At 38.0% G+C, this 14,075-nt stretch overlaps 1 protein-coding gene across 2 annotated transcripts in view; it reads right to left on the reverse strand.

Annotated features, from left to right (window-relative positions):
* LARS1 (leucyl-tRNA synthetase 1) overlaps nucleotides 1–14,075 on the reverse strand; it is a 68,706-nt gene that overhangs the window by 31,867 nt on the left and 22,764 nt on the right. For both annotated transcript variants that reach the window (XM_001157096.7, XM_016953996.4), the window contains exons 8-15: nucleotides 13,653–13,716; nucleotides 11,970–12,037; nucleotides 11,645–11,870; nucleotides 8,120–8,207; nucleotides 7,965–8,041; nucleotides 7,404–7,457; nucleotides 6,092–6,232; nucleotides 3,827–3,904 (exon numbers count right to left, since the gene is read on the reverse strand). In XM_001157096.7, coding sequence (XP_001157096.2) covers nucleotides 3,827–3,904; nucleotides 6,092–6,232; nucleotides 7,404–7,457; nucleotides 7,965–8,041; nucleotides 8,120–8,207; nucleotides 11,645–11,870; nucleotides 11,970–12,037; nucleotides 13,653–13,716 — 796 coding nt within the window. The remainder of the gene's footprint in view (nucleotides 1–3,826; nucleotides 3,905–6,091; nucleotides 6,233–7,403; nucleotides 7,458–7,964; nucleotides 8,042–8,119; nucleotides 8,208–11,644; nucleotides 11,871–11,969; nucleotides 12,038–13,652; nucleotides 13,717–14,075) is intronic.

Below are 14,075 nucleotides of genomic sequence, written 5' to 3' on the forward strand. Positions count from 1 at the left end.
ACATTTAACTCCCTCTCAAAATTCCAATAAAAAGACAACAGAGGGTTTTACAAATGGCAGGAATCTACAAAGTCAAAATGAATGAGAAGAAAAAATATTAATTGAATTTTGCAAACAAAAAAGCAACATGAATGACAAATATATTAGCAGCAATTAAAAAGCTATCTGAATCCTAATAGAAAAAGCTGAAAAGCAATCTACTCTGCACTCTAGTACCTCAGAAATTGGTGGCATTAAATAGAAAGAGACTCAGAAATTGGTGGCATTAAATAGCTCTAGAAATAGAGATAAGGGCTGGGTGTGGTGGCTCACGCCTGTAAACCCAACACTTTGGGAGGCCAAGAGTTCGAGACCAGCCTGTCCAACATGGAGAAACCCCGTCTCTACTAAAAATACAAAATTAGCTGGGCATGGTGGCGCACACCTGTAATGCCCAGCTACTTGGGAGGCTGAGGCAGGAGAATCGCTTGAGCCAGGAGGCAGAGGTTGCGGTGAGCTGAGATCGTGCCATTGCACTCCAGCAGCCTGGGCAACAAGAGCAAAACTCCGAAAAAAAAAAAAAAGAAAGAGGAGAGAGAGAGATAAGGTGAGACTGAAAAGAAGATCACCAACTAAAGTCATTTAAAGAAGTGGGTATCTGGGAGGTGGTAAAAAAATAACATAAGATAATAAAAGATAAAATAAAATAAAATAGAGGTTAGAACCCCATATACTGCCCCTACCTATGCCAGCACCAAAAAAAAAAAAAGGCTAATTCTCTGGAAAAGGTAAAAGAAAGTCTCTGAACTAGAGACAAAGTTACAATTATCATAGTAAAAATAGGGGAATTAAGTGAAAGTCAGCATACTAGATGTTGGTACACATTCCTAGCTATCTTCTCCCATCCAACTTCCAAAATGCTCAGTTGCTTAGACTTTTTTGTTTGTTATGAGACAGTGCTCTGTCGCCCAGACTGGAGTGTGGTGGCGCCGTCTCGACTCACCGCAACCTCTGCCTCCCAGGTTCAAGCGATTCTCATGCCTCAGCCTCCCGAATAGCTGGAATTAGAGGCAGACACTACCATGCCCGGCTAATTTTTGTGTTTTCAGTAGAGACAGGATTTCACTATGTTGGCCAGGCTGGTCTCAAACTTGACCTCAAGTGATCCACCGGTCTCAGCCTCCCAAAGTACTGGGATTACAGGTATGAGCCACTCACTGTGCCTGGCCACTTAGACCTTTTGAGCTAGAGATTGGCAGAATCTTCTGTAGGGAAATCTAACAAGCACAAAAGCAAATACTAAAAAAACTTAACAACCGGGAGTCACCAAGGCCCAAATGGCCCTTTCTAGATCTCCCCCAGTGAAGCCTAGAGACAAGTCCTACCCATATGCAAAAACATTTCTTTTTACACCCAAATATATTACATATCAACGGTCTTCCTCAGAGAAATAAGATTAAGATGTCCCATCTATGAAACAAGAACAGCATCCTACAACAAATCAGCCAGGCATGGAGGCACATGCCTGTAGTCCTAGCCACTCAAGAAGCTGAAGTGGGACAATCACTTGAGCCCAAAGCCAGATCAGCCTGGGCAATATGGCAAGACCCCTGTCTCTTTAAAAAAAAAAAAAACACCAATCAGAAAACAAGAATCAATTATTGAACTGGCCCAAAATTAGTAATTATTGAATCCGGGTGATAGGTATTACAGGAATTTATCATTCTACTCTCTACTTTTTTATACATTTGAAATTTTCCATACGATTCTTTAAAAATAAGTTCTTATAAATTTGTATTCATACACACACACAAATAGTAAATAAAAGCACATAGTAAAGAAAAGCTAAGGAAGAAAATGATGAGGGACTATCCCACAAAGAGGACCAACAGGACTGCCAGGATCTAAGAGGTTCAATATCTGAATGATAGGAATTCAAAAAGTGAAAATAGAGAATAAGAAAAAAATAAAATAATCAAGAAAAAAGTCAAGAAATGTTCCCCAAATTGAAGTACACAAGTTTCCAGACTGAAGGAGCCTACCAAGCACCCAGTAGAATGAATGAAAATTGACCTACACCGAAGGCAAATCATGAAATTTCAGGATACTGGGAGAAAAAAAGATTATATAAGCCTCCAAAATCAGGGGAAACAAGTTAGTTACAAAAACATCAGTCACTACCAGAAGAGTTTTCAACTTCTTAATAGCATCAATGAACCAAAAGATGATGAGGTAATACCTTCAGGTTTTTAAGGGAAAATTACTTCCAATCCAGAATCTATACTCAGGCAATCCAATATAAAGATAGAAGACATATTTCAGACATGAAAAGTCACAACAATTTACCTTCCAGGTACCCTTTCTCAGAAAAGCTATCAGAGGCAGAGTTTCACCAAAATGAGAAAGAATATAAGGACATAGACATGGGATTAAGGAAACAGGAGATCCAGCTCAAGAGGAGCAAAGGGTATTCTTAGTAATAGTGGAGGAACATCCAAGATTTGTGCATCAGGACAGTAAGCAACCAGTTCAGACTAAAGCCAGAAAGCTCTGGAAGAGCTTTCTCTGAGATGGAACTGAAAGCACACTGATGTGTTTGAACTGAGTAAGAAAAGAAATAGACAGTTGGAAAAGAGTTGAGAAATGGAGTACTGACGAGTGTATTTTAATTAAGAATTTTTAAAAAATAAACCTAACTATTAATCCCAGGGAAAACCAAAAGCTGAGGATGAAAAATTATTGTCTACTACATTATGGATAAGCCATGTCTCAAAAATGTAAATAATAACTATTGATCTAACATTTGTTATAACTACAGTGTACGGAGAAGACAGGGTATGGAGTAGTATATACCAATAAATGTGGGACGTTAGAGAAAACAAAAAGTAGGGGAAAGAGTGTAACTTTGATCTTCCTCCTACTCCTTCCAAGAGTAGGAGGTTAGTGGCTGATACCTAACCCTGAAAAAAAAAATCACATTACAAGCATTTAGATCAGAGATCTGTAAGAGATGGAGATCAGCCGGGCATGGTGGCTCATTCCTGTAATCCCAGCACTTTGGGAGGCCAAGGCGAGTGGATCACCTGAGGTCGGGAGTTCGAGACCAGCCTGACCAACATGGAGAAACCCCATCTCTACTAAAAATACAAAATTAGCCAGGCATGGTGGCTCATGCCTGTAATTCCAGCTACTCAGGAGGCTGAGGCAGGAGAATCACTTGAACCCAGGAGGTGGAGGTTGCAGTGAGCTGAGATCGCGCCATTGCATTCCAGTCTGTGTAACAAGAGCGAAACTCCGTCTCAAAAAAAAAAGAGCTGGAGATCAATACTAAAACGATTACATGTTACCCCCTCCAAGGAAGAGAAATTTAAATTATGGAAAAGTGATGAGGAAATTGCTGCTTTTTTATTTCAACAAGCCTAACAGACCATTGTCTCTCATAGTATTATGGGTATACAAAGTTGTCAAAAATAAAAATGTAAAGGGTTAACTCAGCTAAATAGAAGAGAGTTATAACAAAAATGGAGGGATGAGAGGAGGATGACAGAAACACCACAGAAAGAAAGGATTGTAACTACCAGTATCTAAAATGGCCACTGCCAGAAATATCATCAAAGTTCTCTACACATGCTATGCACACATCGACTTTAGAACACTACCTTTATCAACATTATAGATGGGATGTTCAAGTTAAATGAATTGCTAAATAGGTCTATTTTCTGCCGCAAAACTGTATGATATTTTTATTATAGCTCCAGGTTCTACTGTAGAACTCACTACTAATAACACTGTCAAGTCTATTAACAGCTCTTCTAAAACAGCCTTCAGAGCATAGCCTATCACATACAGCGTCAATCATCTTTTTCTGAATAGTCTTCTTTACATCTTGAACCTTCTGTCCTTTAAATCCATCCACCAACATGATCTAAAAGGATGAGAGGGGAGAAAAACCACATATAAAACAGTTAGAATCTGCCTTGAGTTTCTTTCCTAATTTTCCCTAACTAAATTTGCTTCTGCCCACCGAAATATTTTTAGTATGAAATTTATCATATTTACAACGATAATTTTTCATTTTGGTATAGCATGGATAACTAATATTTATAACACACTTATCGTTCTGTCAGTGATACCCACATCTCACTAGGTATCACGAAGATACCTAGTGTGAGCATGATTAGGAAGGAATACTCACTTCCACTTCTTAAGTTTCCACATGGACAGACTTCAATTACACTCACTCACCTCATTCCTGGTGGTTTCTGAAGGAACTAAGTACATTTGGCTTCATCTAATTAGGCTCCTCTTTCTAACCCCACCTGCTGCAGGTGAGTATTCTTTGCCTGGCCATGTGATAAAGCTTGCTCTTAGAAGGAGGCCTACTCTTTCATCTCTATCTTTTTTTCAGTAGGCCAATAACATTCTAGGGCAAAGTATTAGCTTATTCATTGTTGCCATCAATTAAGCCTCAATCACCTTCCAGCTTTCTCTGGTAATAAAGCAGATATTTTCACCTACATGACTCTTATTTTCATCTACATGACTCTTATATTTCTCTCAAATTGTTTCTATCTTAGGTAGAAAAGACATGCATTCTCTTTTGACATTCTAAACCTCTAACATACCAAAATACTTCAATATCTATTTAATCCAGCATTATAAAGTTATATTTAATGAGTGCAGTGATTAAGAACACAAATCTGAATTAGCTGGGTGTGATGGCCGGGGCCTGTAATCCCAGCTACTCAGGAGGCTGAGGCAGGAGAACTGCTTGAGCCCAGGAAGCAGAGGTCGCAGTGAGCCAAGATTGAGCCACTCCACTCCAGCCTGGGCGACACAGCAAGACTCCGTCTCAAAAAAAAAAAAAAAAAAGAACACAAATCTGGCCAGGTGCAGTGGTTCAAGCCTACACTCCCAGCACTTTGGGAGGCCAAGGTGGGCAGATCACTTGGGGTCAGGAGTTCGAGACCAGTCTGACTAATATGGTGAAATCCTCGTGTCTACTAAAAATACAAAAATTAGCCGGTCATGGTGGCACGTGCCTGTAGTCCCAGCTACTCAGGAGTCTGAGGCAGGAGAATCGCTTGAACCCGGAAGTTGGAGGCTGCAGTGAGCTGAGATTGCGCCACTGCACTCCAGCCTGGGAGACAGAGCAAGACTCCGTCAGAAAGACATAGACAGACACACAGACACACACACACACACACACACACACACACACACACACACACACAAATGCAAATCCCAGAGCCAGGCTACCTAGTTTGAATTCCAGTTCCCACTGGCTAACTATCTGGCTAATCTCAAGTAAATCAGTTAATAATCAATTTGTGCCTCCATTTCCTCATCTGTAAATTGGAGATAAGAGTGCCTACTTCAGAATGGGGTTATTTTCAGAATTAAGTAAATTAATATATAAGTGCTACATAAGTGTTGCTTTTATCATCATTCAAAATATGTGTCACTTCAAAAAAAAGAAATGTAACCAATTCTTGGTTATCCAGAAAAATGTAGGAAAGCTAAACTAAAAAACATTCTTGTTGATGTCCTTAAAAATCTTCATTTGACTCTGAAGCACCTAATAACTTGTTTGGATTTTTATGTTCTCTAGCCTAGCCTTCTTTCCATGGAAATATAAACCACATTAACATATGCACAATTAGGAGAAAAGAATGGTTCAGAACATGTTTGTTGAACTCACCTGGCATTTAGTAGACATTAATAAATAAATTAATGGACTGAATAAAACTGCTTATCTAAAATATGAACTCCTTAACTAAAAGAGCAAAAGAAGGGACCAGGTATTCTCCATTCGATAAATCTTTCAAGTTTACTGCATAATAATATGAACTAATTTGAAATATCTTGTCAAGAAATTCACTCCATAGAGATTCCTAGAGGGCACGAAAAAGACAATTTCTGAAAATGCTTTTAGGCAAAGGACATGATAAAAACAAAAATTAGAAATTTGGAAATAGAATACATTCTCATATTAAGCTCTCAAATCAATGTATAGCTGAAATTATGTTAAATTTTTCTACATTTTTTCTAATTAAGAAAATCACAGAGCATGGAGTAAATCAAATAAAAACTAAAAAAAATTCTTACTTACACCCTCATAAAATCCTTTTAGATATATCTTCTCCTTTGCTTCTGCAAGTTTTTCCCGGTCATTCTGGCTCTGAATTTTCAACTCATCACAAATGGTTACAGCAGAAAGATTTCCAAAACCTGGGATTTCAATGACTGGCACCTGCAGCAAACAGCAATCAGGAACGTGTTCACACTGACTGGACACACAGCTCTGTAGGGCACAAGTCCTTTTGCCTCTAATGTCCAATTAAGTCATTTCAGATTGTATATGTCATTACGACACTGCCACACATTAAGTAATCACAGAGTGACTAACTTCCAGATGTAAATTTGTCCTTCTACTCTCCACAGGAACCACCCATACTCTGTGTACCAACACCCCCAATGCCCTTCCCCCACCACACACACCTTTCCCAACACTCTATCCTCCACTGGCATATAATTACCTAAGTAATTCATACTGAAACTAGCAAAATGATGTAAACCAGGGGTTCCCAACCCCAAGGATGTGGACCGGTACCAGTCCATGGCATTAGGAACCAGGCTGCACAGCAGGAGGTGAGGAACGGGCGAGCATCACCCCCTGAGCTTCACCTCCTGTCAGATCATGGGTGGCATTAGATTCTCATAGAAGCACGAACCCTATTGTGAACTGTGCATGGAGGGATCTAGGTTGCTTGCTCCTTATGAGAATCTAATGCCTGATGATCTAAGGTGGCATAGTTTCATGCCAAAACCATTCCTCTACCACACCCTGCTGGTCCATGGAAAAACTGTCTTCCACAAAACCAGTCCCTGGTGCCAAAAAGGTTGGGGACTGCTGATGTAAACAACTAGATTCATGGATGGTTGTGCTTTTGGTTTATATTAATTCCTCTGGATCTTTCATGAAATGAAAATCATTTGCTAGTAATTTAAAAGTTTTTCTTCTATAGATACTAACATGAAAATACAAGAAACATAAAACAGAGTTGTACAGGACTTTGTTAAAGTTATTATGGTTACATATAAACATTCATGAAAAGGGCAAAATTTTATCTTTAGAAGCCAGGAAATTGATCACACTAGCAAAGCAAGCTACTATAAAATTGGTAATGCTAAAAAGCTATTTGTTCCAGAACTGCAGGTGCCAGGTGGTAAGAAAATGCTTGTTAGCTTTCCTTTTGCTCTTATCTACCATAGCAGGTATCAAATTAAAGTGAGTAAATCCTTAAGCAAACTCTCTTTTTCATACTCCACCAATTAATTTTGTTATAAGGAAAACATGTTAGCTCTTCTTTTTCTCTGATAAAGACATGGATGTGAATATTCTGAATTATCTATGTACTCACCGGCTCAAATGGCAAGACCATGTCATCTCTAATTCCATACTTTGCTCGTAAGGCCTACAGAAAAATTTGCAAGTTAACACTAATGATCAACACTTTACTGGTAGAATCATTGAGAGAAGCAACCTCCAAAGTTTCTTAAAAGTTTCTTCAAAGTTTCTATTTGTTCTCCTCTCCATAGAGAGCAATTTTCTAACTTTGCCAAATATCTCAAAAGGGATCTGTAACCTTCAAAAATTTAATAGCTAAAGTTATAGTGAACAGCCTAAATGAAACCATACAGCCAAAAGCAAAAATGTACATAGACATACACATATCACTTAAATTGAGGTTCATATGCCAGATTTCAATGAAAATGTGAATATCAGAAAGCTTTTTCAAAATTCTGTGAAACATATTTAAAATTCAAACCACAGAAAATATATTAACATCAAGAAACAAGTTAGAGATAGCAGTTTAAAGATAAATGCATAGCTTTTTAGCCTAGTCCCACAGCGTAGTTCAGCAGTACCTAAGCAATGAGATGGTGAGGACGAAATACAAACATGAAACTCAGATACTTACTTGCTTTTTCTTCAAGTCTCTGAGGGCAGCAATATCATCAGGGGAGTCGGAAGGAACACTTGTAACCACACCAGTGCCTTATAAAACAAAGTGTGGAATTAATAACTAGAACCAAAACGTGATTATCAAAATATTTCTAGAAATAAACTCTTTACCTTTATCCTCCTTAATAGTTAGCATTGGGAGAACATAGATCACCTTGTATGATGTTAAAGGTGCAGAAAGTGATGCACCAAGAATTTCCTGCATAAGAAAAAAATCAATATAAAAGGTGAATTCATTGTGACCATTAGAATTAAAACTATGTTAATATTTTAAGCCCTGAGAAGCTAGTAATCAAAAATATATGGAAATAAATTCAAGAGCTATTTTGTACAATATGGTGACTATAGGAAATAACAATGCATTTTATACTTGAAAACTGCTGTGTAGATTTTTTTAAGAGACAGAGCCTTGCTATGTTACCAAGGCTAGAGTGTAGTGGCTATTCACAGGTGCTATCATAGCATTCTACAGGCTCAAACTCCTGGGCTCAGGCAAGCCTCCTGAGGTCCCAGCCTCCCAAGTAGCTGGCTCTACAGGTGCATACCACTGTACCTGATTTAAATTTTAACTCTTCTCACCACAGAAAATGGTAAGTACGTAAGGTATGAATTTGTTAATTACCTCAATTTAGCCATTTCACAATGTATATATATTTCAAAACATACTGCGTACCATAAATACAATTTCTGTCAATTAAAAAATGAATATAGGCTGAACGCGGTGGCTAACGCCTGTAAACCCAGCACTTTGGGATGCTGAGGCAGGCAGATTGCCTGAGCTTAGGAGTTTGCGACCAGCCTGGGCAACATGGTGAAACCCCGTCTCTACTAAAATACGAAAAATTAGCCAGGCGTGGTGGCATGCGCCTGTAGTCCCAGCTATTTGGAAGGCTGAGGCGGGAGAATTGCTTGAACCCGGGAGGTGGGGGTTGTAGTGAGCCAAGATCGTGCCACTGCACTCCAGCCTGGATGACAGAGGGAGACCCCATCTCAAAAAATAAAGAAAAGAATATAAATAAAATACATATGAAGTAAAACAAAACACATTCTTTCATACCTCCTAGAGGAAAAATAATTTTTTTATTTTTATTTTTTTTTTGAGATGGAGTTCTGCTCTTGTTACTCAAGCTGGAGTGCAATGGCACGATCTCGGCTCACTGCAACCTCCGCCTCCCAGATTCCAGCGATTCCTGCCTCAGCCTCCCATGTAGCTGGGATTACAGGCATGCACCACCACGCCTGGCTAATTTCTGTATTTTTAGTAGAGACAGGTTTTCACCATGTTGGCCAGGCTGGTCTTGAACTCCTGACCCCAGGTGATCCACGCACCTCTGCCTCCCAAAGTGCTGGCATTACAGGCATGAGCCACCATGCCCGTCCCGGAAAAATAATTTTTAATAATTATAATAACTAAATCTGTCAATATTATGATGACATGAGTACACTAATACATTGTTTGTGACATTGTACTCCTTGAAGAAAATATAGGAATCCACAGCAAAAGCCACAAAATGTTCATGTAACTCAGACTCAACAACAACTAATTATTTTTCCTTAAACAAGTCTACCCAATGCTGAGTTAATTATACTAGGAAAGCCTGGAAACAACTAAAGCTTTCAATGATAGAGAAAATGATTTAACAAAATATGTTACAGGAACAAGAATGGGTACTACCTATCTATTTAAAATAGTAGTTATGAAGACAAAGTAAAAGGATAGTTCTAATTTCACTTGAAAAAATCCAAAAGATTAAGCAATTTTAGACCCAAATTCTCAGATGGCAACAAAGAGTTTGCAGCTGCTTGCTCTAGCTAAGGAACACACTTTTCCTTTCCACATAATTCCCACCCACCCCTCTTTATTCATATATGTACATATAACCTGCCTTTATAGAATTTGCAGTCATATGGATGACAGCTAAATATTATAACCATTTTAAAGGTTGAAACTATTTTGCAATTTATAACATCCATGTCCCTCACACCAGAATTTGCTCAAATTAACAGGGAGAAAAGTTGCATTAAGAATAGGAAAACATGTATGTCCCTAATACTGTTCCCAAGAACTTCTCAGACAAAATTCCAACATTAGGAACTAAAGAGATGTGGCAGTGCTGCTTTTAACAGAAAAAGGCAGGAAACAATTCAAATATCCATTAATAGAGAATGGTTAAGTAAATTGTGGTACAACCAAACAATGAAATACTATGTAGCTATAAAAAATAAGAATAAAGAAGCTGTTTATGTACTGACAAAATGATTGCCAAGATACAAATTAAAAAGCAAGATGTGGTACAATGCATATAAAGTATATTGCCATTTGTGTAAAAACAGAGGGACAAAGAGTATGTGCGTATTCGCTTGTGTATACATGAAATATTACCAGGATACACAAGACACAGATATTACTAACTACCTCTAGAATGGGGAACTTTTGTATCTTTTTGCGTTTTTTGAATTTTGGGACTTGTAAATATACTGCAATCAAATAAAAAGTATTAAATAAGGAATAAAATAGTTCAATTTAAAAGAATTGAGATGGTACTCTACTCATATTTTTCTTTTTAAAAAATTATTTAAGATACCAAAGATCAGCATTCACTAAATGGAATTAAACACATTCAGAAATATCGATAATACAGTAGATAAGGCTGGGTACAGTGGCTTATGCCTGTAATCCCTGCACTTTGGGAGGCCGAGGTGGGTGGATCACCCGAGGTCAGGAGTTCAAGACCAGCCTGGCCAACATGATGAAACCCTGTCTCTACTAAAAATACAAAAAATTAGCTGGGCATGGTGGCCCGCACCTGTAATCCCAGCTACTCAGGAGGCTGAGGCAGGAGAATCGTTTGAACTCAGGAGGCAGAGGTGCAGTGAGCTGAGATCGCGCCACTGAACACCAGCCTGGGCAACAAGAGCAGAACTGTCTACCAAAAAAAATAAAAATAAAATAAAGTAGATGAGCTGTGTAACCATCCATATTTAATTAATATCAACCAAGACTTTCTTCACATGAAAAAAAAAAGGCAGCTACAATTCCAAATTTAGTATTACCAGGAATTCAGGTAATAGTATTTTTAAAATAATATAATGACTAATGCAGCTATTAACTCTCTTGGGGAGGACTGCCTATATTTTTCAACCAGATATTTGCCGAGTTGAAACCTAAAAATAAAATATGCTATCTTAATGACACAGTCATACAATGAATATTACACAACAATAAAAAAAGAACTACTCCTACAACATGTATGAATCTCACAAACATAATGTTAAGCAAAAGAAGCTAGACACAAAACAGTCAGACTACACAATTCCATTATGTAAAGTTCAAGAACAACAACTAATCTTTGGTGAAGTCAGAGCAGTGGTTACCTTTGGAGGAGAGAGGTGAGTACTAATGATATGGACATGAGAGAGCCTTCTGGAGTGCTAAAACTGTTCTATATCTTGATTTAGGTGGTGCTTACATAAGTGTATATACATATGAAAACGCACCAAAACACACAAGACTTACACAGTTTACTGCATGTACACCTCATTTTTTAAGGTTGTAACGCTCTTTTCTCAATATTCATTGTTGAAATTTTCCTTGAAATTTACGCATTAAAATAAAAAATCTGCTATCCAACTTACCTCCCCCATTAATTCCTTAACAACAGGCACCACGCCATTGTCTTTGGTAAAGCCCTGGTATGACATATTCCTGGCTGCTTTTTGGGTACAGATGAATATATCACCATTCACCGTCTCAAATCCAATGTACTTCATATCAGGACGAACCCAACAATTTGTCTGCCCAAACATGGTCTCAGGTCTAAGAGTAGCAGCCACCAAGAAAATATTTTTACCTTTCAGGCCACTGAGAAAAAAAAACAAATATTGATGTAAAAACATGTCAACTCTGTAACAACTATCTGATGGTTCAGAAATGATAAAGCAATTACTCTGGCAAACCTACCTTAATTTAGATGGATATGGCTCAAGCACCTTCAATTTGAGTAAAGTATATTCCTGAGGTCCAACACCCTAAGCAAATAAACGATACAAAAATTTGAAGGAAAAAAAAGACTTGCCTTAAACCTACTAATCTATGTGAGAGATCTGATTCAAGTCCCTAAAATGGGTTCTCGCATTATTAATTTTTTTTTGCAGAGAAGAGATTGCCAGTGGTGTGCTAACTATACCCACACAGAAGTCTAGTATGTTAGGAGAGATTTGGAGTAATCGCCCAAAATAGTGTTTGCCAAAATGAAGGTGAGAGGACACAATCAACCCTAATTCCATCCCATGGCATGTCCCAACATAGTAGTCATCAAAGGAAGACACTAGACCAGAGGTCAAAGATAATGTGCTTCCTAAACTTAGTTTGCTCCCTTACTAATGGTTAGACCCAAGGTAGTCATAATCTCTCTAAGCCTTTCTTTCCTTATTGGTAAAATAAGGATGTCGTGTCTCAGATAGGACTGTCCTGAGGAACACACAAGATAACAGATGAAAAATGCTTTGAAAAATCTACAAAGGATTACTGAAATCTAGGATATTGCTGCCATTGGCTATATTAAAACTTTACTGGGTCTTAAGTCTCTCAAATCTTTTAAAATTTTGATCAACTCTCACTTAGATAAGTTATATCAAAATTGAAGGCTGATTTTGAAAATATGTTCAAAGATGGTAATAAAGAATGATGCAATCATAGGGAATCATAAGTTCAGATGCTGGCATTGTCATTGATTTTTACTGTGCCATGGATTTAGCCAAATCACTTACTCTTGATTTATTCAAGTATTTCAGAGAATAATGTTAATAATGTGTTCTACAGGAATTAGAATGAACTTCTAGGCATGGCTAGAAGTACTTTGGAAATAAGCAAGAAGGCACATGATCAAAGCAAATATAACTGGAATCTGTGTACATCAAATCTTAGTCACATATCTTATTACCTCTCCCCATGCTTTCTTTTTAGAGCTGTTTATTTTCCAGATGGTGCTTCACAACATTAGCATGCATATACATCACATTGAGAGCTCGTAAAAAGATATTCCTGGAGGCCGGGCACGGTGGCTCACGCCTGTAATCTCAGCACTTTGGGAGGCCAAGGTGGGCAGATCACGAGGTCAGGAGATCGAGACCATCCTGGCTAACACGGTGAAACCCCGTCTCTATTAAAAATACAAAAAATTAGCCGGGTGTGGTGGCGGGCACCTGTAGTCCCAGCTACTCGGGAGGCTGAGGCAGGAGAATGGCGTGAACCCAGGAGGCGGAGCTTGCAGTGAGCCAAGATAGCGCCACTGCAGTCCGGTCTGGGCTAAAGAGCAAGACTCCAACTGAAAAAAAAAAAAAAAAAGATATTCCTGGGCCCCACCCCCAGAACTTTTGATTCAGCAATTTTGGGGTGAGGCTAAACAATGTGCTTTCCTGTAACAAACTGATGCAGCTGTCCTCAGATGACTCTTAGGATAGCTAGGTACTACACAAGATACAGGTACCTGTATTAATATTCTATCTCCTCTTCATATCCACCAGAGTATCAGGACTACATCCCTCAGCACTACAAAGAAGTTATTTTTAGGTTTCTATTTCTTAAACTCTATGGTCATATTAAGGATTATTATAATAGCTACTCTGTCTCACAAATAATCACCTCTCCAGTTTGTCTATCATGATCCATGCAAGGCTGTCCATCTTTTGGAGAATAAATGGTATACCTAAAAAATAAACAAAAAGTGACAAACATTATTATAATATTCACGTTTTATCCTACCATATTTGCCTGTGTTGCACCTAATTTCTTACATGTCTTGCAACTAGAATTTCTGAGTAAATATCTGTATCTATTATGTGTACTCTTATGGTAGTTCCACTGTCAACCTACTTATTTAATGAAAGCTTTCTACCTTCGTCAAAGGTAATACCACTGAAAAATACACACTGATCTTGGCTCTGTGGTATTGAACAAAAGATTATAAAACATAAATTGACTTAACAAATGAAACTATCAGGAAGTTGATTATGTAGATTAATCAAGGAAGATAACTTATTTTCATTTCTTAAGTTATCTTCCTTG

The sequence above is a fragment of the Pan troglodytes genome, chromosome 4, assembly GCF_028858775.2.
Source record: "Pan troglodytes isolate AG18354 chromosome 4, NHGRI_mPanTro3-v2.0_pri, whole genome shotgun sequence".
NCBI lineage: Eukaryota > Metazoa > Chordata > Mammalia > Primates > Hominidae > Pan > Pan troglodytes.